Here is a 27,781-nt window from a genome sequence, read left to right on the forward strand (position 1 = left end):
GGCCATTTCAGAGGACAGTTAAGAGTCAACCACATTGCTGTGGTTTGGAGTCACGTATAGGCCAGATGGGGTAAGGCCAGCAGATTTCCTTCTCTAAAGGACATTGGCGAACCAGGTGGATTTTTATAACAATCCAGCAAGGTCATGGTCACTATTTCTAGCTTTTTAACCCAGATTTATTTAACTGAATTTAAATTCCCCAGCTGCTATGGTGGGATTTGACTCACGTCTCCTGATCATTAGTTCACTACTAGTCCAGTACATGACTGCTATCTATGCTACCACACCCAATTTGTCAACCTGTATTCTTTAAAAAAAACTTGCAAATCAGCTCAAATGTGAAATGAACAAGACCTAAGCAAGACACGATGAGTTACAAAAAAAGAGATTCAGACCTGAGTTGCAATGTGTTGCTGAAAAGATTTATTTTCAGGTAACCCATTGTGTCCCAATGTATTTGTCACATTATGTTCAATTAAAATGATTTTTAGATCATAATTGGTAATACCTCTCTACCCACCACCCAGGTTTCCCATCTTCTGTCTCTGCAACACAAGAAAGTTCTTTGGTTGAGAAGGAAAAGGCCCTTCCATGCTCCTCTCAAATGCACTGATTTTCTTTTCTTGTGTGGGGAATGTTAGCTTCCTCTCCTCCACTACAAATAAGATCAGTAATTCACTATGTGGGAAAACGTCAAAGACAGAAATCTCATCCTTACCACCTCGTAGAATAGTGAATCTGACACCGACACACAGGGTGGTACCAGCCCACCACCTGTAACCAATAAAATATTTACAACTGTGTATCTTTTTACAACTAAAAGAGATGGAATTCAATAAGTAACTTTGAAAAAACAATTTAAAAAAGTATTAAAACTCCAAATGTAATTGTGTAACTGTGTATAGCTTTATTAGGTGTTAGCTTGGCTCAGTTTAGCACTCTCACCTCTGGGTCAGGTTCAAACCCCACTCCAGGCCTTCAGCCTTTTAATCTAGACTGATAATTCAAAGAAGTGCTGGATGAGACATTAAGCCATCTGTCGGTTGCTGGGGTTCAAATGAATGTTCAGGTCCCATGGCACAATCCAAAGAGCAGCAAGTTCTTGCAGTATCCTGATTAACATTCCCCTCAACCAACATCAGCAAAATAAAATTGATCATTCATTCATCTCATGCATGTTCATCTCCCTACCCCTGTAACTACCTCCAGACCTCCAACTATACCGAGATCTCTGCCTTCCTCTAATTATAGCCTCTTGCGCTTCCCCGATTTCCATCACTTCACCACTGACACCCATGCCTTCAGTTGGCTAGGCCTGAAGCTCTGGAAATCCCTCCACCTTTCTACCTCTCTCCTCCTTCAAGAAGCTTAAAACCTACCTCTTTAACAAAACCTTTGGTCACCTGTCTTTTCATGTGACTTGGTGTCAAACCTTTGGCTCATAATGCTCTCGTGAAACATCCTGTGATGTTGTACTACATTAAAAATGTTCTATAAATGTTGATGTTGTGGGCTGCTGCATTCATGTATGCTCAATGACTTACAATGCGATCCATGCTAAGTGAACAACTTTGAAATGTCTCTGAGAAGCATATGAACGTGGGTTTTTTATTATTTCCTAGGTCTGGGAAACCAGGTATTTGATAACAACCATAACTTGAATTTATATAGTACCTTTAACATAGTGAAACATTCATAGGAGCGTTAGGACAGATGACCAAAGCATAGTCAAAGAGGTAGGTTTTAAGAGCATCTTAAAAGAAGAAAGTGAGTTGGAGAGGTTTAGAGAGGAAATTCCAGAGTTTAAGGCCAGCACAGCTGAATGCACACTGTCAATGGTGCAGTGATTAAAATTAGGGGCATGCAAGATATCAGAAATGGAGAGTGCAGAGATCTCGGAGGGTTGAAGGGGTGGAGAAAGTTACACAGATGGGGAGGGGCAAGGTCATGGAGGGATTTGAAAACAAGGATGGTAATTTTTCAATGGATTTAATGGAGGCATTGCAGGATCAGGAACCAGTTTAGGCCAGCGATCACAGGGACGCTGTGTGAACAAGACTTGATGTGGATTTGGCTACAGGTAACAGAGTTTGGGAAGAACTCAAGTTACTGCAAGAGAATCAGTGCAGTGCATCCAAGTTTATTCAATTTGGTTTCAGCTCCAAGTCTCACTGGGTACAACCATTAGCTTTAATAAGTAAATGGCAGTTTTTTAAAAATATGAATTTGGATCAGGCTAAATTTTACAGGATGAGTAGCTCCCATTTTATAAGCAAAGTAACTAAATAGAAGACAGACTGCATGTGCAAAGTGCATTTTGGGGCATCTAAACATGAATATGCAACTGCATGCCATCATCTTAAACCCAATATGATAATTGGTTCCAAAAAACCTAGAAGGAAGTTCGCAAAAAGACTCAAAAATTATAAATGCCACAGCAATGAATGAGGGCCTTTCTGCCCATATTCAAGGTAAATATCATATGGCGCAAGGGTATAAAAATTATATTTATTGGATGTTGTTTCACAACATTTACATGAAAATCAAAAGTCAGCACAATATCGGTACTGCATTCCAAGAAAATGGGTACAATAGACATATAAACTACAATTCCATAGCAACAGCCTAGCCATCTGTGAGGGGAAAGACTTTAAGTGCCGGCAGCCCTTGCCTCACAACCTATCCAATTCCGTAGGCATTATGAACCCTCTATCAGTCTCCCAATTGGCCATTTTACAAATAGAAAACTTGGATACTGAGCATCATCAAGCTTTTTCATTATGGAAGGATTCACAGTTGAACATGATGTCCACAGAATGTGCATTTCCAACAAGGCAGGGTTGCTATTAAGAGTGTTAATTGTATAGTAATTGAGTATTTAATTGTATTCAGCTGCTGGGCATTAACTGGGGATTTACTTGTGTTCCCTCGCCTTTGAATCAGAGGGTTGTGGGTTCATGTCCCACTCCCGGAAAACCAAGAACTGTGATTGTACTCGACAGAGTTGCAATCTGTGACTGTTGATATCTCGAAAGAGTGTCTAGCAGCACGGAGGTGTCAGCTGTGGCTCAGTTCATAGCACCCTCGCCTTTGAATCAGAGGGTTGTGGGTTCATGTCCCACTCCCGGAAACCAAGAACTGTGATTGTACTCGAAAAGAGTTGCAATCTGTGACTGTTGATAACTCAAAAGAGTATCAGCCAGGAATCAAACCCAAATGGAGTTTCAATCATGTTAAAAACATTGAGATGTCCATGGATTCAGGGGCTTTCACCCAAGTTAAGACGACCGAACAAAAACAACAAATTGAAGGAGAAAAAAATGGAAGTGTAAGGAGGTAAAGGTGAAAACACGAAAGAAAACAAATTGCATGTGACTAAAATAAACAGGTAGCTGTGTCAGAAGGAGTGCCAATCTCTTGAGCACAATCATGCTCATAACCGAGGTCAAACATCACTACACAAAGACTGATGTGATAAGTCAATCCAACTGTGACATTAACTACCATACACCACTGCTTTCAATTGCAGCCCTGCACAAAACACAAACCAGCCCCCTCGCTCAGTCTGACTCATTTATCGGAGACAAAAACGTCTCTTTGACAGAAAGCAGAACTGCTTTAATGAAGCCAAGGAAGACAATATTACGCTGAGCAGTGAATTCTGCTGCTCTTTTAAAAAGTGCAGCAGTTTTAAGTTACGTCTGTATACCGGGTGCAATCTGCTGGAGGAAGATGCAAAAAAAAGGATCACACACTTGGGAGAAGCCACACAGCAATCCCTTGACTGGCAAACTGATGTTTTACTATTCACATACGGTAAGCAGAACAAGGTGAGAATTCTTTTAATCATGGAACGCTATAAAGCCATTCCAGGCTGTAATGGTCTAATAGAACTGTCGGTCACATTGTCTAGAAACTCTCAATTGTAATGCCATCCCCACTGCTCTAGTCATTTCAATACCTACAGTGCCCTTTGGAGGTTGGAAATCCAAGTACTGAAATAATACACCCAAGCAACCAAAACAATTAGACAAAGTAATACACTCTCAAAAATTGTAGTTTGAACACAGTTTAGAGCATTTTGTCTTTCCTCAGCTTGGAAACCTCCATCATTCCTCCATGTGACAGCCACTTTCTCACTGCTCATTCTCAAATAAACGTACCCATGATGTTAAATGGCTTCAGCTCTGGCTGAAGATGTGCTTGTGCAACTTCTGAACAGGCTACTTAATGAACAACAAATGAATAACCTACTTTCAATATAAGTGTGACATGGGGGGACTGTACAGTGCAAGAAGGCATTTCAAAAGTTTCCACATAAATCACAGCAATTTTTTTTATTATTCATTCACAGGATGTGGGCTTCGCTGGCTGGGCCAGCATTTATTGCCCATCCCTAGTTGCCCTTGAGAAGGTGGTGGTGAGCTGCCTTCTTGAACCGCAACAGTCCATGTGGTGTAGGTACACCCACAGTGCTGTTAGGAAGGGAGTTCCAGGATTTTGACCCAGTGACAGTGAAGGAACGGTGATATATTTCCAAGTCAGGATGGTGAGTGACTTGGAGGGGAACTTCCAGGTGGTGGCGTTCCCATCTATCTGCTGCCCTTATCCTTCTAGATGGTATTGGTTGTGGGTTTGGAAGGTGCTGTAAAAGTAGCCTTGGTGAATTCCTGCAATGATTCTTGTAGATGACACACACTGCTGCTACTGTGCGTCGGTGGTGGAGGGAGTGAATGTATGTGGATGTGGTGACAATCAAGCAGGCTGCTTTGTCCTGGGTAATGTCCAGCTTCTTCAGTGTTCTGGGAGCTGCACTCATCCAGGCAAGTGGAGAGTATTCCATCACATTCCTCACTTGTGCCTTGTCGATGGGGGACAGGCTTTGGGGAGTCAGGAGGTGGGTTACTCCTCATACAATTCCTAGTCTCTGACCTGCTCTTGTAGCTACAGTATTTATATGGCTAGTTCAGTTCAGTTTCTGGTCAATGGATGTTGATAGTTGGGGAGTCAGTGATGGTAATGCCATTGAACTTCGGGGCGATGGTTGGATTCTCCCTTGTTGGAGATGGTCATTGCCTGGCATTTGTGTGGTGCGAATGTTATTTGCCATTTGTCAGCCCAAGCCTGGATATTGTCCAGGTCTTGCTGCATTTGGACATGGACTGCTTCAGTATCTGAGTAGTCCCGAATGGTGCTCAACATTGTGCAATTATCAGCGAACATCTCCACTTCTGATCTTATGATGAAAGGAGGGTCATTGATGAAGCAGCTGAAGATGATTGGGCCTAGGACACTACCCTGAGGAACTCCTGCAATGATGTCCTGGAGCTGAGATGACTGACCTCCAACAACCTTAACCATCTTCCTTTGTGCTAGGTATGACTCCAACAAGCGGAGAATTTTCCCCCTGATTCCCATTGACTCTAGTTTTGCTAGGGCTCCTATGTGCCACACTCGTTCAAATGCTGCCTTGATGTCAAGGGCAGTCACTCTCACCCCACCTCGGGAGTTCAGCTCTTTTGTCCAGTCCATGTTTGAACCAAGGCTGTAGTGAGGTCAGGAGCTGAGTGTCCCTGGCAGAATCCAAACATGGCATCAGTAAGCAGGTTATTGCTAAGCAAGTGCCGCTTGACAGAACTGTTGATGACCCCTTCCATTACTTAACTGATGATTGAGAGTAGACTGATGGGGCAGTAATTGGCCAGGTTGGATTTATCCTGCTTTTTGTGTACTGGACATACCTGAGCAATTTTCCACATAGCCGGGTAAGATGCCAGTGTTGTAGCTGTACTGGAACAGCTTGGCTGGAGGCACAGCAAGTTCTGGAGCACAAGTCTTCAGTACTATTGCCGGAATATTGTCAGGGCTCATAGCCTTTGCACTATCCAGTGTCTTCAGCCATTTCTTGATATCATGTGGAGTGAATCGAATTGGCTGCAGACTGGCATCTGTGATGCTGTGGACCTCCAAAGGAGGCAGAGATGAATCATCCACTCGGCACTTCTGGCTGAAGATTATTGCGAATGCTTCAGCCTTATCTTTTGCACTGATGTGCTGGGCTCCTCCATCATTGAGGATGGGGATATTTGTGGAGCCTCCTCCTCCAGTCAGTTGTTTAATTGTCCACCACCATTCACGACTAGATGTGGCAGAGCTGCAGAGCTTAGATCTGATCCGTTGGTTGTGGGATAGCTTAGACCTGTCTATCACTTGCTGCTTATACTATTTGGCATGCAAGTAGTCCTGTGTTATAGCTGCACCAGGTTGACACCTCATTTTTAGGTATGTGTGGTGCTACTCCTGGCGTGCCCTCCTGCACTCTTCATTGAACCAGGGTTGATCCCCTGGCTTGATGGTAACGGTAGAGTGGGGGATATGCCAGGCCATGAGGTTACAGATTGTGTTCGAGTCCAGTCCTACTGCTGCTGATGGCCCACAGCTCCTCATGGATGCCCAGTCTTGAGTTGCTAGATCTGTTCGAAATCTATCCCATTTGGCATGGTGGTAGTGCCACATAACTCGATGGAGCGTATCCTCAATGTGAAGGCGTGACTTCGTCTCCACAATGACTGTGCAGTGGTCACTCCTACTGATACTGATGCATCTGTGGCAGGCAGGCTGGTGAGGATGAGGTCAAGTATGTTTTTCCCTCACCACCTGCTGCAGACCCAGTCTAGCAGCTATGTCATTGAGGACTCAGCCCACCCGGTCAGTACTGGTGCTACCGAGCCACTCTTGGTGATGGACGTTGAAGTCCCCCAGAGTACATTCTGCACCCTTGCCACCCTCAGTGCTTCCTCCAAGTGATGTTCATCAGCTGAGGGCGGGCGGTGTGTGGTAATCAGCAAGAGGTTTCCATGTCTGACCCGATGCCAAGAGACTTCATGGGGTCTGGAGTCGATGTTGAGGACTCCCAGGGCAACTTCCTCCTGACTGTATACAACTGTGCCGCCACCTCTGCTGGTGGGGCAGGACATACCCAGAGATGGGGCCATAAGGAATGATTCCATTAGGATGTCTATGTCAGGCTGTTGCTTGACTAGTCTGTGAGACAGCTCTCCCAATTTTGGCACTAACCCCAAGTGTTAGTAAGGAGGACTTTGCAGGGTTGACAGGGCTGCGATTGCCATTGTCGTTTCCGGTGCCTAGGTCGATGCCGGGTGGTCTGCCTGGTTTCATTCCTTTTTTGTGACTTTTGTAACAGTTTGTTACAACTTAGTGGCTTGCTGGGCCATTTCAGAAGGCATTGAAGAGTCAACAGTGGGTCTGGCCAGGTAAGAATGAAAGTGAACCAGATGGGTTTTTACAACAATGAACAATGGTTTCATGGTCATTTAATTCCAGATTTTTATTGAATTCAAATTCCACCATCTGCCGTAGCGGAATTCAAACCCAGGTCCCCAGAGCATTAACCTGGGTCTCTGGATTATTAGTCCAGCGACAATACCACTATGCCATTGCCTCCCCTGGCAATCTCAGCACAGTAGAAGGCCATTCAGTCCACAGTGCATTTGCCAGCTTCACAATATCTTTAATTTCATTCCTCTGTCCTTTCCCTGCACATTTTTCTGCCAAGAATTTCTCTAATTTGTTCTTAAATTTTAGGAATGACTCAGCAACTATAGCCACTTGTAACAATACATTCTATATTCACATTAGCCTATCCATGAAAAAAAATCTTTCAACCCTCCCCATTGTGCTTCCAGTACAAACGGTAAACTTATGCCACCTTGTTACTGATTCATCAGCTCGTGAAAGTAATCTCATTTTTCAAAAATTTGAACATTTCTGTAAATTCTCCTTAACCTTTCATGCCCCAGTGATTACAGCCTTAGTTTCTCAAGTCTCTTGCCATAACTACATATCCTCTAATCTCTGATATCATTCCAATGAATCTACCATGTACATTTTCAAAGGCTCCAATTTCTCTATGTAACGATGTGTGCAATATGGGGACCTAATTATATAAAGATGTCAGAGTCTTGGAAAGTGTACCTATAGCCAATCTCATGCAAACATTCAATAGCATTTCCTCATTTTGTATTTAATACCTGATATTTGAAACCCAGGGTTCCATTTTACAGCTTTTTCCACATGCAATCCTGCTTTTAAAGTTTAGAGACTTCTTTTGTAGACGACTGGTATCATGGGAAGCTAAAAATTGAGTCCCTGCAGTATAGCTTTTGTACAGTTTTGAGTCTCAGTCCTTCCTAATACCAGGGTGTGCATGAAAACATTTCCTCAACTAAATTGAATTGTCTCATAAAAGTAGATCAGGTGGTAGGTGTAGAACCATGAGAAAGGGCAAATATTCCTCTGTCCAATGTTGTTCTGTCCGTCTGAAGTCTAGGCTATCAGTGGTTGGCACCTCATGATATCATCACTAATGAGCTGGCCAAGAAAGATTCCAGAGCTGGGGAGTAAAAGACACCTCATAGACTCACCTCAATAAGGGATAACATCATCAGATCAGGACAGATATTAACCCTTCAACGACCAGTAACACCACAGTATTAAATACCTCACATAACTGGCTTTTTTAAACAAAAATTTATTACAGCATTGCTCTTGACCATCTGTTATAGTTGTTGTGCAAGCAAGTGTGGCAACCAATTTGCACATAACTATAAATGAGATACGTGACCATTTATTTATTTTTAAAGTGTTGTCTGAAGGAGGAATGTTGAACAGGGTTGCTAGGAGAATTCTGTGATCTTCTTCAAATAATGTCATGAAATGCTTATACATCCAGTGAACAAGGAGACAGTTTTATTTTAATATCTCATTCGAGAGGTAGCATCTCTGACAATGCAACATTACTGTACTGTAATAGTGTGTCACCCTAGTTTAGGCGCTCAACTCCTGAAACAAAACATAGAAAATTTACAGCACAGGAGGCGGCATTTGGCCTATTGTGTCTGTGCTGGCTGAGAAAGAGCTATCCAGCCTAATCCCATTTTCCAGTTCTTGGTCTATAGCCTTCTAGGTTACGCACTTCAAGCAAATGTCTGAAATGGGACTCGAGTCCATAAGCTTCTGCCACAGAGACAAGAGTGTTACCAACTGAAGCACAGCTAACAGCTGATCTGGAATGCAACAGTAAGTCTGAAAAATATAGTATGTTAAATGTACCTCAGAGTTTAAGATGAACCAATATTGACAGAGAAAGGTAAGTGAAACTGAAATACATTATCAAAGGAATCAATAAACTGAAGCCACTCATTAGAACATGAAGCACACAAGTGCGGTCACACACTCTAACCTTGCACTCCATCCACCCACTGCATGCTACTTTAAAGTAACCGCAATACATCTCACAAACCTACTTGAGGGCTGAGAACCATACAGAAGGTCATCACCAAACAAATCTGGGGAGAATGCAAGATAGATCAAGTGTTTGTTACTAAGTGTCAGATCTGACAATAAGTCATGGAACTGAAATGCTTAACTTTGTTTCTCTCTCCATAGATACTGCCTGACCTGCTGAGTACTTCCAGCTTTTTCTGTTTTTATTTTGGGTATCCAGCATTCGAGCAGTATTTTGCTTTCATATTAGTTCACAATTCTGAAGTTTTGGGAGAGACTGAGTTGGATTAGGAGACAGTGCAATGAGTTATGAACTCAACAGGGGATAAAGAAGGACGAGAGCATAAAACTAGGAGGAACAGTAGAGCAAATTTCAGAGGTTATAATCACAATAACAATAAAATTAAAACATTGCCATTCACATAATCCATTCACTCATCAAGTAATCATTGTTACTTTTCTTTACATTAGACCTTCACCGATAGTAAGTCCCTCTATATAGTCATATATCTGGCTACTCTTCAATATCAGAATCAGTAAAAATGAAATTTTCAATCCAAGACATCCTTCATGACAACTATTGCAGACACAATTTTTTCTGAATAAGCATGTAGGAGAGCCAGGATACATCAAGTGAAATTGGACTTCTGATTGCCTCTGTTATAAGACAAATTAGCATTCGGTTGACAAAGTTTGAACTGATTACACATGAATGTGACAAGTCAAAATCTGGCATGATCTTTGAGGCAAGAAAGCTATACAGACTGGTAAAAGCCCCAAATTTAACCACAATCCAGGCAGTGTTACAAATGGCCTTCATCATTTCCGGGTTAGAGATGCGAAAAATATTTGCCAACTTTCTTACTCCTGATCAATATCCAGTGATTCCAATTGGAAAATGCATACGCGTGGTTGTCAGGTGAAGACAAGCATTAGGGTGGGCTTTGCATGTTTCACATAAGAAAATGCCCTATCGATGGGCGTGGTCTGGGCAGGTCTTGCATGCACTGGGAAAATGTGCTGTTGACCCCATTGGAATTTGCAGCATCAGTTCATTTGCATATTGTATCGTAGGCCAGGAGCTCAACAGCTATGAAAAACAGGCATAAATCTCTGCGGGAGGGAGGAAAGAGGACTTAAAGAGACAGCAGCCACCTGAAGGTGCAGCACGTTCCATGGCAGCTTCTCCTTCAGCTATTCATAGAACGTCCAACTGCATTTATTTCTTACCAAAGGATTTCTGTACTTTCTTAACACTTTATGGCATTAACATCAGATAATAGATGAATGCAAAGACTCAAATAGTGGAAAAACAATGAGGGGAGTGATGTTGGTCTACAGGCCTTTTTAATGAAATGTATCAAAAGAGACACAGCCTGCTGGGAAGGAGGTCACTTAAGACAGTTAACAGAACCATTTAGAGGAACGTGGTAGGGGTGCTGAGTTCCAATGACAGGAAATGTTTAACAACCTGACAAAGACAAGCATGGTGAGAGAATATCTACCTTCTCCTTTCACAATGGCACGAAGAGACCACCCCAACTGATAACTTTCACTTTCTAAATAGAATGTCACGTTTTCACTCACATTGTACATTGGTTCAATGGTTCACAAACTCATCCAACTGGAATCACAGTCTGGAACTCTCCTCCTAAGCCCTTTCCGCCTATGGCCCTTTGTGAATGCTGGCTAAAATGAAGCTTAGTTTCTAACATCCTGGGTTCCAATAATTCAGGTAACAATTACTGACTTCCCAAGCTTAAATATTTGTTTGGCACTCAATTTACTGGAAAGTCTCTATTGCGTATTGCATAAAATGACTAATAAAATCAGGCTAATTTGTGGAGACGAGCAGGAAACTACGAAAGTTGGTGGCTGAAATTACTAGAACCAGCAGGCTGAAATAGGGCGTCCATCTTACATAACTTGTCTGTTCTCTCCACTGATACTGACTGACTTAGTGAGTGTTCCCAGCTTTTTCTACATTTCTTTTAAGATTTCCATCATCTGCTGTGTTTTGGTTTATGTTAGATAACAGTCACATAGCTTGTTTCAATGCCTGTAAACTTCTGAAATCAAACCTGCACCATTATTATATGTCCACTACTATATGCAAGAGATGTCCACATTAATTAGCAGCCTGTTGAGTTAAAGGTGTCTCTCCTGCTTCGAACTAGACAGTACGACTTATATAATGTAATAGAAACAGAAAATGCTGGAAAAACTCAGCAGGTTTGGCAGCATCTGTGGAGAAAGAAACAGTGTTAACGTTTCGAGTCCATATGACTCTTCTTCAGAAACTTATATACTTGGTTAAATAAGTAATAATTTTAAAACTCAAAGGGGGTGCTGTTAGAGTTGCCACCCATTTAGTATTGAATAAAAGGTTAATTTTTGAGTGGCCACCTCAGAAATTTCTGAAATATTTAGTTTACTTCAACCTAATTTCAGCTTCCCCTACAAATGTAAAATCAGACACAGTCCTAATTTTAAACTAGATGTCTATTTTATCCACTTGGAGTCATGATCTGGAGGCATTAATTAACTACAACCTTAACAAAGATTTGCAATTAATTTTCTTCAACAGCAAAGCACACATAAGAATTTAAACTACAACTCCACCCTCTTCCCTGCCCCATCTAACCCTCTGTCTGTTTCGGAGTGGAAAAAAAAAACCTCCTGTGCAACTTAATAAGCAATGCCTGGTTTTGATGAAACCCAAATAATGATGGTGTCACAGCAAGCGTGCCATAAATTGTCAGGGTCTTAGCTTTTCACATTACCTGTCCTTCCCCAACAGTCTCGGTATCGATGATTGTGACAACTCCAGGGATGTGTGGGCTACGTCGTGAGGAGCTATGTGGAGAAACCTCGTCCTCAATTGCCCCCGAGGGTAGGCTGCCAGCCAGCCGCCCAACTGCTTCCCCAAACATGGTGAGTCCTGTCTTGAGTGTCTGTATCAATTTCGAAGAGAGACAGAAAAAAGGTAAACAATCAAAACCAGCATCGACCCCCACCCCCAACAAGTACAGACACAGAAAACACAGCAGTCTCCAGCCAGAACAAACGAGAATCAATGGGAAACTGTTTTGATTAGTGCTAAAAACTCTAACTACAGTGATTAGAAAACACATTACAGATGATCAATTAGTAGCCAAGCGTTTGTTTCAATTATTAATGATTTGGCAATTTATGCAAAGTCTGTTAGTGGGTTGTTGTGAAAGGGCTTCCACAGGCCAACATAATCAGGCGCCACACAGTATTGACGATAGTACATGGTCAGGAAGCTTGATTAACCTTTTAAATGCCATCAGCTGCTCCCTCCATTAATGCTAATGGTGTTACTCTCACGTAAGCTGTTAGGGCTCATTTAGAGGCTATCAGGTAACAGGGGAATACAGAAACAGGCTTCACTAAAGCAATTAACTATCCTTGGGTTAAATCAACCTAAAGCAGATGGAAGCAGCCAAGACAGTAATTAGATAGTGATAGAACTAAAGAGTTTCATGGAATTCTGGACATCATGCAGAAGTCAGAAGGTCACAATAATTGCATGTTTTCTGATTTGGGTGTGAACAATTTCTTAGGCTTGGGAGTCACTGTTTTTTGGTAAATGTGTGCCAACAATGACAACCCAACCATAATCTATGTCAATTAGCTTCAACTCAAGGCAAAATCACATTTTGTTTGTGCCAGCATACAAAAGACCACCAGTTAATTGGCAGTTAGCTGATTGGACAAAAAAATATACAAATACAGATGTTTAGTTAGACCACATGATGGTTATTTTTGCAATCTGTTCTTTTAAGTCAGTGGATTTTGTTAATTGGTGGACATACAAATTTATTCCAGGTTGCAAGTATTTACTAGGGAGGGGACAGACTATTTCCAAGAGTAAGATAATTCACTTACAGACTATTCAAATAAAGAGTACACATACTTAAGTGTGTCTTTATGATGGCTGTGAATGGAAGACAGACCAGCTAACAAAATGCAGACAAAGCCTTTCAATTTAACAGCCTTTCCAAGTTCCTCACTACAGTACACAAACAAAGTATGTTATCACTATCTGCTTACACCTTTAAAACACTGAAGAAAATAGCCATAGTTCTCTAGCACTGATTTCATCTCAGGCTCAATATAGGACAAGGTGAGGTGGATAGCAGCTTGTCTCAGAAGGGTCCCAATCGATATCCCCAATCAAGTTTGAAATGATGACTGGGAGCCCATTGTCATACAAAATTGTCAGGAGACATAATCAAATCAGATATCATTTTAAAATCATTTAAAACTCTGAAAAATTAAGAAGTTCCACAGTCAAAGCCTGGCAAAAATGTACTATTGCAATGCTGATAAAAAGTGTTACATTTGCTCAACATCACTGGTCTCAAATATGGGTTAACTGTTGGTCTATAGGTCATTCAGAAATGGATCTCTTATAATGGATTAACCCTTAGGCTGTTACAAATTAATCTTTATAATTTTTATTTTAAAGTAAATTTAATTAAAATTAGGTGTCTAGTTTTCAACCAGCTTTGAGAAAAAGTTTAAGCTACTGTGATTCACCTCCTTTCAGATATGTGGTAGTACTCAACCCAATATCTAAATATTATATTTAAGTAAATAAAATCAAAATGTTTAAATAGAGCAATGAGGTGAGAATGTATATATGGTGAACATTAAAGCCATGCTGAAAGCAGTGCACTGGCAGATTTTATTTTGGACTGAGGGAAGGAGAATTTTATCAAGAAACTGTGAAAACCTGCTAATCTGCGGAATTAATCTTAAAGAATTATCATCACCTTTCAGGACCACAGTTTAAATGTCTCATCTGGAGGGTGGCAACTCCAAACATTGCACAATACAATTTCCAACATCTTAAATCTGAGTTTTATATTTACATTATCTCATCTGGGGCAGATGGTGAGGTGCAAAAATTGGCATCAGCACTGTGTTTGAGAGAAAAAACACAAGCAGTCAGGGTTCCTGTTCTTGCTATTTATCCAGTGACTCATGTTGAAAATTTGTGGGCATAATGGGTAAGAACAGCATCTAATTTGGCTGCAAAATCCTCCAGCGGTTGAATATTCTGCCAATACTTGCTGCATAAATTCATACTTGAAGAATGACCATATTGGAGGATTTTCAGTACCAGCACTACAGGATCCCAGCAAACATCAGTGCCTGCAGGACAGAAGGAGAGCCAAACTGCCGGAAAAATAGCCAGAGTTCAATCTTTCATACTGACTTTTCAATCATCCCCCTTTGGGTGACCCACACTCCATTCAGTAGTCTTCACTTTGTAGAAATTCAGAGTGAAATATTAGTAAGAATCTCTTTCATAAGAGTGAGGATCTTGCAAAAAACAATTGGTGCCATTCTGGCATTGCTTTTTATTCGTTATGATCCGTTAAATGGCTGAAACACAAGGATCACATGACACATTCCACAGTGTGCATAATTCAGGCTGCAAACTTGGTGAAACGTGCAATCTAAGTACAGGAATCCAGAATGAAAATTCCATTAACAAGAGGGAATATAATGGGCACTGATAGAAAATGAGTTTGGAATTCTCTTTCTAAATGGTCGTACTTTGTCCTTCCTTGCGCTTCCTTTTGATCTCATTTCTTCCTGACTGAGCAAGTGACCAATATCATAGCCATTCATTATCATTTGGCAGTGAAAGTCACAGCCTTACCGAACTGATACATGTATCAATTTTCACAACTTCTACGGCCAACTTAAAACTTCAAAACACAAAAAATTTGAATCACAGTTACAATTCTGTCAGCACTGTTTATTTTTCCCCTTGAAACTTGTGTGTATAGGATGAAAACCTTAAAATGCTCATACAGAGACTGGCTTATAGGAAATGGGAAGGGATAAAGGGGCCCAGGATGCTGCCCACACCCCACACCCCCTGAACACCCCACCCACGAAGCTTATCGGCTAGAAAATGCACATGTACATCAGCCGAGGTTGCATTCCAACACGGCTGCAATGTTATGTGATTGAATATCCTACTTTCATCTTATTACCTTGGGTTACCCATGAAGAATGTTCGCTTAGAAAGTGTTATCAGAGGGTGTCTGATAATTTATAGAAGTGCACATTCAACACCATCAGAGAATTTGGGGAAAAATAGTGACAAGAGAACAAAAACATGGACCCCAATGCACATGAATTTACTTTTGTCATAAGGATAAGGCCATTTGGCCAAGGTTCATTCTTTTAACATCCTACCACTCACATTGTAAAATTCAGCTCACACTGAAAGCTTTTGCCTCACCATTTTACAATTTATATCAATGACAAAGACGAGGAGAGTGAAGGCATGATAGCTAAATTTGCAGATGACGTTGTCATGCCAAGAAGGCATGAAAATAATCTAAAAGAAATTTGTTTTTCTTTTATATTCTCTTGTTTAATTTTTTTAAAATGGGCACTTGCTGAGCAGATAAAATGGCCACAGCTGGTCACATGCTGGTAGTTCTGTAGAATTCTGAGCAGTTCCAACGGACAAAGGCAAACTCATCAACCTCCTGGAATGTGACTTGTATTGTATGAAATATTCTAGCCAAGCCAACACAAAGAACTAGTAGATGAGACGTCTGCACCAGCTCTGGACAAAGGCAAAGCTATTTGTGACTCCTCATCTCCAACGTTGTGCTAATGGTTCCACTGTTACCTTCTCAAGATACAATGGGTTTTAACAAGGGGGCCTTGTTGGCTGAATGGCTTAACCCGAAACCACCCTGTCACATGACTGAGACTTGAGCTGTTTGAATTGCTTTAATTTTACAGCCTTTGGATTCTATCTTCAGTTACAGTTTAAATTCAGAAGAGATAACAGGACTCCAGGCTATAGCAGCCTGCCTCTGACCTTCGTCTCTCTCAAAGCCTGATTCCCAGGTGCATTTCACCTACAAAGTGGACTAATTCCCAGAATACAAGAATCCTTTGCTGCATCTTCACCTGCCTCAGCCTTCAACCGAGCTCTAAGGAAAAAGACCAGGACTTCTGCCAAACAAAGCCAACTAAAAAAACCTTTCTTGGGCAGTGACTTACTGGACTCTGGACTCAAATGAAACTATAATTCTTTTTTTTTTCTGTGGTCTTTGCCTCATACCTCTTTCTTTCTCTTAATCCTCCTTTATTGTGTGAATGTACCGGGGTTATGTAGCTACACCCACTCCCCAAGTTTTGAGTGTGTGTAAAATAAACTAACCCTTTGATTTTACCCTATCTTGAGTTTGCTGTGGGGTTATTAGTAGAGGATTGGATTACTCCAAAACTGAGGGGTTGGAGAAAATACACCGCCACTTATAAACGGGGAAATCAGAAATCAAAAGACACCTTTTCTGTTTATGGATGGGTGGTAAGGGGAGAAATCAGGGCTGTTTTAAATTAAACCCCTTCCTATCTGTAACAACACAAAGATATGTAGAAAAGTATGTGAAAAGGGCATAGGAGGTTGCAGACAGATATAAACAGGTTGAGTGAGTCGGCAAAAATTGGGCAGATGAGTATAAGGTGGGAAGATGTGAAGTTGTTCACTTTGGGAGGAAGAAGAAAAAAGCAGATTATTAAACAGAGAACAACTACAGAATTCTGAGGTGCAGAGGGGTCTAGGTGTTCTAGTACGAGTCACAAAAAGTTAGTATGCAGGTACAAGAGGAATTGAACATAAAAGCAAAAATGTTATGCTTCAGTTACAGAAGGCATTGGCGAGACCACATCTCAAATTCTGTGTGCAGTTTTGGTCTCCTTATTTAAGGAAGGATGCAAATGCGTTGCAGGCGGTCTACTAGATATCTGGAATGAGTGGGCTGTTTTATGAGGAAAGGTTGAACAGGCTGGGCTTGTTTCCACTGGAGTTTAGAAGAGTGAGGGGTGAATTGATTGAAGTATACAAGATCCTGAATGGACTTGACAAGGTGGACGTCGAAAGGATGTTTCCTGTTGTGGGTGAGTCCAGAACTAGGGGGCACTGTTTTAAAATTAGGGGTCACCCTTTTAGGATAGAGATGAGTAGAAATTTGTTCTTCGAGGATTGTGCGACTTTGGAAATCTCTGCCTCAGAAGGAGGTGGAGGCGGGGCCATTGAATATTTTTAAGGTGAAGGTAGATAGATTGTTGTCAAGCAAGGGAGTCAAAGGTTATTGGGGGTAGATGGCATTGTGGAATTCGAAACACAAACAGATCAGCCATGATCTTATTGAACGGTGGAGCAGGCTCAAGGGGCTGAATGGCCTACTTCTGCTCCTATTTCATATGTTCACATGTACTACCTCACCTGGCAAATGTTATTTACATTTATCCTTCTTTTACTAATGACATTTCTCCTTGTTTATCTGTGGCTCACCCATTTAAATCTAAGGCCAGAATTTTCTGGCCCCTTCTATTGGTGGGATCTTCCAATTCTGCCAAAATGAATGGACATTTGAATGGCTTACCACATTTCCAGCCCCACCCATGCTGTGACAGGACTGGAAAATTCCGCCTCTGTCTCTGGTCCTTTTTTAATATTCATTCATGGGATGTGAGTGCATCTAACAAGGCAAATATTTATTGCCTCTCCCTTGAGAAGATAGTGGTGAACGGCTGCAGTCCTGGTGCTATAGGTACATCCACAATGCTGTTAGGAAGGGAGCTCCAGGTTCCTGACCTAGCACAGTAAAGGAACTTGATATAGTTCCAAGTCAGGATACTGGGAGGGGAACTTGCAGATGATAGTGTTCCTATGCATCTGCTGGCCTTGTCCTTCTAGGTGGTAAAGGTTGCAGGTTTAGAAGGTCCTGTTGAAAGCTGTTTGACAAGTTACTGCAGTGTATCCTGTAATGGTATACGCTGCTGCCACTGTGCACAGATGGTGGAGTGAATGTTTACGGTGGTGGATGGAGTGCCCATCAAGAGAGCTGCTTTGTCTCAGGTGATATCAGGCTTCTTGAGTGTTGTTGGAGCTGCACTCATCCAGGCAAGTAGAGTTTACTTTTATTGCTTGTTCATGGGAGGTGGGCATCGCTAGCTAGGCCAGCATTTATTGCCCATCCCTAACTGCCCTTGTTCAGAGGGCATTTAAGAGTCAACCACATTGCTGTGGGTTTGGAGTCACATGTAGACCAGACCAGGTAAGGATGGCAGATTTCCTTCCCTAAAGGACATTAGTGAATCAGATGGGTTTTTACAACAATTGGGAATGGCTTCATGGTCATCATCAGACTTTTAATTCCGGATTTTTATTGAATTCAAATTTCACCATCTGTTGTGGTGGGATTCAGAGCATTACCCTGTGTCTCTGGAATACTTGTCCAGTGACAATACGTCTATGCAACCGCCTCCTCTTCCATCACACTCCTGGCTATTGCTTTGTAGATGGTGAACAGGGATTTGGGACATCAGGAAATGAATTACTCACCACAGAATTCCCAGCTTCTGATCCACAGTATTTATATTGCTGGTTCAGTTAAGTTTCAGGTCAATAGTAACCCCCCTGGGTGTTGATGGTGGGGAATTCAGCAGTGGCAATGCCGTTGAACAAAAAAGGAAGATGGTTAGATTCTCTCTTGCTGGAGATGGTCATTGCCTAGTACTTGGGTGGTGCATATGTTACTTGTCACTTATTAGTCCAAGCCTGAATGTTCTCCAGCTCTTGCAGCACGCAACCAAGGATTGCTTTAGTATCTGAGGAGTTGCAAGTGATACTCAACACTGTGCAATCATCAGCGAACATCCCCACTCTGAACTTATGATGGAAGGAAGGTTATTGATGAAGTAAATGGTTAGGCCTCGCACACTACCCTGAGGAACTCCTGCACTGAAGTCCTGGGCTGAGATGATTGGCCTTCAACAACCACAACCTTTGTGCTAGGCATGGCTCCAACCAGTGGTGAGTTTTCACCGATTCCCATTGAATTCAATTTTGCTTTGCTCCTTGATGCCACAGGCGGTCAAATACTGCTTGGTGTCAAGGACAATCACTCTCACCTCGCTTCTTGAACTCAGCTCTTTTATCCATGGTTGGACAAAGGCTGTAATGAGGTCTGGAGCCAAGTGCCCCTGGCAGAACCTAAATTGAGCGTCAATGAGCAGATTATTGCTGAGAAAAGCCCCTTGATAGCACTGTCAACTTCACCTCCCATCACTTTGCTGATGATTTATAGTAAACTGATGGGTGGAAATTGGCCAGATTGGATTTGTTCTTTTTGTGGGCAGGACATACCTGGGCAATTTTCCACATTGTTGAGTAGATGCCAGTATTGTAGCTGTATTGGAACAGCTTGGCAAGGGGTGCGGCTAATTCTACAGCACAAGTCTTCAGTACTTCAGCTGAGACGTTGCCTTTGCTGTATTTTTTCCAGGATTAATTTGAGGCAATGTTCTTGGTTCACCCTGGCTGTGACATTTAACTCAATGGGACTCCGCGCGCCCCCCCCGCCGCCCGCCCCTAACCTTTAATCTCATTCTATTCGTATTATACAGCAGCGGTTCTCAACTTTTCTGCATTGAGGCCTCCCTTCCTTGTTATAAAATTGCACAGACTCCCTAAAACATAAATATTTTTCAGTGTAAAAATTAGTTAAACAGTTAAATATATATATAGATATTTATTATTTTTGTTCGACTTACTTAATCTGAAACCTATTGCTGATGCTGGGAAAATATTCTTAATTCACATGCCAATGTTCAAACCCAACGTCACATGGCTTTCTGGAGTACTGTGCACAATTTTGATCTCCTTAGCTAAGGGACGATATATGTGCCTTGGATGCAGTGTAGAGTAGGTTCACTAGATTGATTTCTGAGATGAGAGGGTTATCATATGATGAGAGGTTGAGTAGAGTGGGGCTATACTCTCTAGTGTTTAATTGAAATGTACAAGATTCTGATAGGCTATTTCCCTTGGCTGGAGAGTCTAGAACTAGGCTGCATAGAGTCAAGATAGGGGGGGTCATCATTTAAAACTGAGATGAGACATTTCTTCAGTCAAAGCATTGTGAATTTTTGGAATTCTTTACCTCAGAGAGACGTGGATGCTTGTCACTGGATATATTAAAGGCTGAGACAGAAAGATTTTTGGACTCTAGGAGAATCAAGGATATGGGGATCGGACAGGAAAGTGGAATTGAGGTCCAAGATCAGCCATGATCTGACTGAATGGTGGAGCAGGTGGTATGGCCAACTTTCACTAATATTTTTTTGTCCTTATTATATCCCCACCTCAACTAAAGAGTATTTTATAAAATGTCTTCAAAATGTGCAAACACTAACATTGGAGTAACACTTTTGTACTCTAGCTATAACTTTTACCGATAAGATATACTAAATTAGTTATTTTTGATCGATCCCTTGAGACCATCTCAAGGACCCCTTATGGATCGTGGACCCACAGTTGAGAATGTCTGTTATTGAGCTTAAGTTTCTGCATCTTCCCTTTAGATATTCCACTTTTCACCAGTCTTGTTTTCATCACACTTTTTAATAGTCTTGTTCCTCTTCTCTGCACTGTAAATTTGACTGGCTGGTGCACTGTAAAGTTTCAACATAATCTCTGGATGCTTGTCTTGAAAACATACTCCAGCACTCTATTGAGTTTTTAATCGCTTCACCACATTGTCCAGACATGGAAAGCGCTGAGTCCTACTTTCACTCTCAGTTTCCTTTTTTCTAAGTCTGCCTCTACCATTTCTTTCCCATTCGTCACGTACATAACGTTGCAAATTTTTTGACCAGTTTATAATGCACTTAGAAAACAAATTATAGATGTCAATCAAAACGCATATGACCTGACTGTGTCATAATGATTTACAAGGCAGAAAATATGGGGATAATATTGACTCTTTTTTAAAGTCTAAGCATTTGAAGCTGAATTTAGTTTCAGACTTTATACTTCACAGCATTTTGCTGTTTTGTGCCCTTTGATTTCATGTCCTGGTTTAGAGAACAGTTTTAGGATCCTCTACGTAGATATAGGACAGAAAACAGTTAATTAATTGTCCCTTCAGGTCAATGCTGGACTCACTTTGGCAGCACTGATGACTGTGGCAGTGTAAGACTGAACGTTGTCTCCACAGGCCCCACCACGGGATCGATGGCAGTGGATGAGCTGAATAGGGGAAACAAGACAGACAAAAACATTAGCTAAAGCAGCACAACTCTGGTAGTGATCATTAATTACTATTGACTTGCAGAAACCAATAGGTGTGGCAATTTTCTTTTTCATTCCAAGAATCGGAATTTTTTGCGACCAATAATTTTGTATTTTTGTCATTTATCTTTTAAATTTTGACTAAAAACATGAAATGCTTCCTATTTTATGGATAGACAAAACATATATATATTTCAGGCACCAATCTATGATATATTAAGATGTTGCATCTGCACACAATTCCTGTCAACTTTCTTATTATAAATGCCTGTGGCCACCTTTATAATGGAACCAGGTAAGGTAAATCTATCAGTGTCATCACAAGTTTTATTACACCCGTCCCCACCCCGAAACAGTTGAAGTGTTGCAGCACTACCACTGTGAAAAAGAGTTTAATTATAGCATGACACATTTACATAGGCAGCTTCCATAATAAATGTGGATAAAGGAATTTACAAGGAAAATATATAAAAATAAAGGCAGAACTTTTGACTGTAAATTGGTCCAATTATCCCTCAATTAGGACAACCTCACACATGCTGGCAAGGGACCTATGACTGTTATAGGTGCCAACCCAGAAATTTGATATTATACAGTGGAGAAGAGGCCAGCCCTCTCTGTTCAGAACACTTCAGCGGTATCTGACAAACCACACCAAAAGGTAAATTACCATTACAAAAAGATGTTTATTTTAAATCATTGTTGTGAGTCGAGGAGAAGCAGGAATGTTCCCAGAATCCACATCGTTCCTCCCAGCCTCCCACCCCAGTTGCTACCCTGCACATCCTTTCCTGCTCCTGGGACTCACCTTCAAGCTACTTTTGAGGAGACAAGCAGCCCAATATTCATTTCTTCAACTTTGCAAGCTGCCTTTGGAGGCGCAACAGGGACCAGCAGCTCAGCCAATTAGTATTAGAGGCCAAAGTTCCAATTTTGAGCTGGCACTGGGGTCTCCCAATTCAGAAATACATGGCAGCTACATCACCAGCTTCACGCCCAAACACATCTCCAGTGAATTTATATCCTGCACACTCATAACCAGCTGCAAAACATGCATCACATTAGTAAAAATTCTGAAGATACTGCAGTCTTCCATCTCATAAGACCACGGTTTGCGTCATGTTGGTCAGCTTTGTTAAGCATCGCTTGGTATGGCTCAGAGGCACCCTGGCATAGCAGTTGCTGCTGCATATGCTGCAGTGGAAGACAATGAGCTAAGAAGGTGCATGAATCACTGGCCTGTTTTCTCTGAGCTCTCTTCTCGGTTGTTGAGCTTCTCGTTTCTGCTTGCTTCTTCTATGCTCTTCCAAACAGTCAATCTCCAGCGGTCACAGCTGTCAGCGACTGCCTACCAGTTGTCAGTATCAATGTCCACTATCTTCCTATCTTGCTCACAGTGGAGACACGGGCGCCCATGAGGTCGTGACCCAGTGGCCCATTCACTGTACAAAAGGCATGTGACAGCAGCAAGGAGAAGAATATATCAAGGATTGTTGGTGTCAGAACGTAACTCTGTTTAACTTCACTGTAGATCTCAAAGGGTTCCGGTGTTGCCCGTCAAAACTGACTTTATCCATCATGTTGTCATGGAAAGAGATTACATTGAGCAGCTAGGGCGGGTAGCCAATTTTCTCCAGTAGCTTAAATAGACAGCCTTTGCTCACATGACGAATGCCATGGTGGGATCAATGAAGGCAATATATAGTGGTTTCCTTTGTTCACGGCATTTCTATTACAGCTGCCAGACTGAGAAGATCATGTCAATTATAGACCTTCCAGTTTTGAAACCACACTGGGATCTGGGATAAATGTGTTCAGCCAAGATCAGCAGTCTGACAAGGGCAAGATGAGCAAATACTTTTCCGACAATGCTCAGCAGGGTGGTGTAGTGGTATTGTCACTAGACTGGTAATCCAGAGACTTAGGGGGAATGCTCTGGGGACAGAGGTTTGAATCACACCACAGCAGATTTGAATTCAATAAAATTCTGAAACTAAAAGTCATCTGGTTCACTGATGTCCTTTAGGGAAGGAAATCTGCCGTCCTCACCTGGTCAGGCCTACCTGTGACTCCAGATCCGCAGTAATGTGGTTGCCTCTGAAATGGCCTAGCAAGCCACTCAGTTGTATCAAATTGCTAAAAAGTCAATAAAAAGAAATGAAACCAGACGGACCATCCAGCATCAACCTAGGCAGCGGAAACAATGACGACAAACAGACTAGTCAAGCAACAGCCCACATCCACAGAATCATACCTTACAGATCATGTCCCAGACACCACTATCACCATCCCTGGGTATGTCCTTTCTCACCGGCAGGATAGACCCAGCAGAGGTGGCAGCACAGTGGTATACAGTCGGGAGGGAGTTGCTCTAGGAGTCCTCAAAATTGACTCTGGACCCCATGAAGCATCATGGCATCAGGTCAAACATGGGCATGGAACCCTCCTGCTGATCACCACGTTCCGCACCACACACGCACACTCCACCCCCACCCCTCAGCTGATGAATCAGTACTCCTCCATGTTGAACACCACTTGGAGGAAGCACTGAGGATGACAAGGGCACAGAATGTACTCTGGGTGGGTGACTTCAATGTCCATCATCAAGAGTGGCTTGGTAGCACCACCACAGATCAAGCTGGTCAAGTCCTAACGGACATAGCACCAGGCTGGGTCTGTGGCAGGTGGTGACAAAACCAACAAGAGGGAAAAACATACATGATGTAATCCTCACCAACCTGCCTGCTGCAGATGTATCTGTCCATGAGAGTATCGGTAGGAGTGACCACCGCACAGTCCTTGTGGAGACACAGTCCCACCTTCACATTGAGGGTACCTTCCATCGTGTTGTGTGGCACTACCACCATGCTAAATGAGATCGATTTCGAACAGATCTAGCAACTCAAGGCTGGACATCCATGAGGTGCTGTGGGCCATCAGCAGCAGCAGAATTATACTCGAACACAAGCTGTAAGCTCATGGCCCAGCATATTCACCACTCTACCATTACCACCAAGTCAGGGGATCAACCCTGGTTCAATGAAGAGTGCAGCAGGGTATTCCAGGACAGCACCAGGCATACCTAAAAATGAGATGTCAACCTGGTGAAGCTCCAACACAGCACTACTTGCATGCCAAATAGCATAAACCACAAGTGATAGACAGGGATAAGCGATTCCACAACCAACAGATCAGATCTAAGTTCTGCAGTCCTGCCACATCCAGTCATGAATGGTGGTGGACAGTTAAACAATTCACTGGAGGAGGAGGCTCCACAAATATCCCCACCCTCAGTGATGGGGGAGTCCAGCACATCAGTGCAAAAGGTAAGGTTGAAGCATTTGCAACAATCTTCAGCCAGGATGATCCATCTCGGCCTCCTCCGGAGGTCCCTGGCATCAAAGATGCCAGTCTTCAGCCAATTCAATTCACTCCACGTCATATCAAGAAACAGCTGAAGGCACTGGATACTGCAAAGGCTATGGGCCCTAATAATATTCTGGCAATAGTACTGAAGACTTGTGCTCCAGAACTTGCCGCACCCCTAGCCAAGCTCTTCCAGTACAGCTACTGGCATCCATCCAGCAATATGAAAAATTGCCGAGGTATGTCCTGTACACAAAAAGCAGGACAAATGCAACCTGGCTATTACTGCCCCATCAATCTATTCTCGATCATCAGTAAAGTGATGGAAGGGGATCAACTTTGCTATCAAGCGGCACTTGCTTAGCAATAACCTGCTCACTGATGCTCCGTTTGGGTTCTACCAGGGCCACTCAGCTTCTGACCTCATTACTGCCTTGTTTAAACATGGACAAAAGAGCTGAACTCCCGAGATGAGGCGAGAGTGACTGCCCTTGACATCAAAGCGGCATTTCGCTGAGTGTAGCATCAAGGAGCCCTAGTAAAAGTGCAGTCGATGGGAATCAGAGGGAAAATTCTGCATTGGTTTGACTCATACCTAGCACAAAAAAAGATGGTTGTGGTTGTTGAAGGTCAATTAGCTCAGTTCCAGGACATCACTGCAGGAGTTCCTCAAGGTAGTGTCCTAGGTCCAATCATCTTTCGCCGCTTCATCAATGACCTTCCTTCCATCATAAGGTCAGAAGTGGGGATGTTCACTGATGATTGCACAATGTTCAGTACCATTCGCAACTCCTCAGATACTGAAGCAGTGCATGTCCAAATGCAAAAAGACTTGGACAATATCCAACAAGAGAGAATCTAACCATCGCCCCCTTGACATTCAATGGCATTACCATCGCTGAATCCCCCACTATCAACATCCTGCGGGTTACCATTGGCCAAAAACAGAACGGGACTAGCCATATAAATACTGCGCTATAAATGCAGGTCAGAGGCTAGGGATCCTGTGACGAGTAACTCACCTCCTGACTTCCCAAAACTTGTCCACCATCTACAAGGCACAAGTCAGGAGTGTAATGGAATATTCCCCACTTGCCTGAATGAGTGCAGCTCCAACAACACGCAAGAAGCTTGACACCATCCAGGACAAAGTAGCCTGCTTGATTGGCACCCTTTCCACAAACATTCACTCCCTCCACCACTGACAACACTGTAGCAGCAGTGTGCACCATCTACAAGATGCACTGCAGAAACTTAACAAAGCTCCTTTGGCAGCACCTTCCAAACCCACAATTGCTACCATCTAGAAGGACCAGGGCAGCAGATAGATGGAAACACCCCACCTGGAAGTTCCCCTCCAAGCCACTCACCATTCTGACTTGGAAATATATCACTGTTCCTTCACTGCTGCTGGGTCAAAATCCTGGAACTCCCTCCCTAAAAGCACTGTAGGTGTACCTACACCACATGGACTGCAGCAGTTCAAGAAGGCAGCTCACCACCACCTTCTCAAGGGCAATTAGGGATGGGCAATAAATGCTGGACTAGCCAGCGATGCCCACATCCTGTAAATGAAGGGAGAAGCCTTGATAGCTGTTGGAATCGCTGTGGTTGTTCTTGTACAGGGTCACAATCTTTGCATCATACATATTCTGGGGCACTGCCCCTCTCTCCAGCAGAGATAGGGAAGTTTGTGCAGATGCTGCAGGAATGCTGGTTTCCTGTGCTTGATGAGTTCAGGCGGTACAGCATCAGCACCTGAAGCTTTGCCCATGGCAAGTAAGTCAATGGCTTTGCTAAGCTCTTCCACTGCGAGGTCAATATCCAGCTCTGCCATGACAGGCAGGCTTTCTATGGTGTCCAGAGCTTCCTCAGTTGACAGTACTCTTTCTCAGAGTACAACTCAAGGTTGTACTCCAATCATCTCTCCAACTGTCTATTGCAGTCGGCAATGATCTCCCTTGCCTTTGTTTTCAACTGAGCCATTTTTCTTTTGCTGATGGACCTGTTGCTCCTGTCATACATGCCCCTGACATGTGTCAAAGGACATCGGGATATTCAGGGTTGTAACCAATATTCATTTGCGCACCACCTGGCAGTTTGTTGGACTTTATTTCCAGTGACTCTTTACGCATTCTGATTTTTCTCACTTGGATCTCTTTTGTAATCAGAGCTGACTGCTTAACTTAAATGACAGGTCCCATCACAGTGATGTTCGCCTCAAACCAGTCAGCATTTTTTTGCCCCTGCTTCCTATATGCTGAGAGTGCGGTATTGTAGATGAGGTCTCGAAGTATGTTCTATAAGACCATAAGAATAGGAGCAGAAGTAGGCCTTACGGCCCATTGAGTCTGCTCTGCCATTCAATGACATCATAGCTGATCTGAAAATCCTCAACTCCACTTTCCTGCCTTTTCCCCATAACCCTCGATTCCCTTACTGATTAAAAATCTGTCTATCTCAGCCTTGAATATACGTAACGACCCAGCCTCTACAGCCCTCTGTGGTAAAGAATTCCACAGATTCTCTACGCTTGGTCTTAAATGGGCGACCCCTTACTCTGAGATTATGCCCTCTGGTCCTAGACTCTCCCGCAAGGAGAAACAACCTCTCAGCATCCACCCTGTCAAGCCCCTAAGAGTTCTGATGAAGAGTCATACGGACTAGAAACGTTAACGGTCTTCCTCTCTGCAGATGCTGTCAGACCTGCTGAGTTTTTCCAGCTATTTTTGTTTTTGTTTCAGGTTTCCAGCATCCGCAGTATTTTCCTTTTACCCTAAGAATCTTATATGTTTCAATAAGGTCACCTCTCATTCTTCTAAACTCCAATGAGTTACAGGCCCAACCTATTCAACTTCTCCTCATAAGAAAATCCCTCCATTCCTGGGATCAACCTAGTGAACCTTCCCTGGGCTGTTTCCAATGCCAGTATATCTTTCCTTAGATAAGGGGACCAAAACT

The 27,781-nt window shown here is 42.6% G+C and overlaps 1 protein-coding gene across 6 annotated transcripts in view; it reads right to left on the reverse strand.

Moving 5' to 3' along the window:
- Window positions 1–27,781, reverse strand: part of bcas3 (BCAS3 microtubule associated cell migration factor) — a 1,018,944-nt gene that overhangs the window by 764,983 nt on the left and 226,180 nt on the right. For all 6 annotated transcript variants that reach the window (XM_078548265.1, XM_078548260.1, XM_078548263.1 and 3 more), the window contains 2 exons: window positions 21,329–21,412; window positions 12,090–12,260 (listed from right to left, as the gene is read on the reverse strand). In XM_078548265.1, the coding sequence (XP_078404391.1) occupies window positions 12,090–12,260; window positions 21,329–21,412 (255 nt within the window). The remainder of the gene's footprint in view (window positions 1–12,089; window positions 12,261–21,328; window positions 21,413–27,781) is intronic.

The sequence above is a fragment of the Cetorhinus maximus genome, chromosome 9 (assembly GCF_964194155.1).
Source record: "Cetorhinus maximus chromosome 9, sCetMax3.hap1.1, whole genome shotgun sequence".
NCBI classification, from domain to species: domain Eukaryota; kingdom Metazoa; phylum Chordata; class Chondrichthyes; order Lamniformes; family Cetorhinidae; genus Cetorhinus; species Cetorhinus maximus.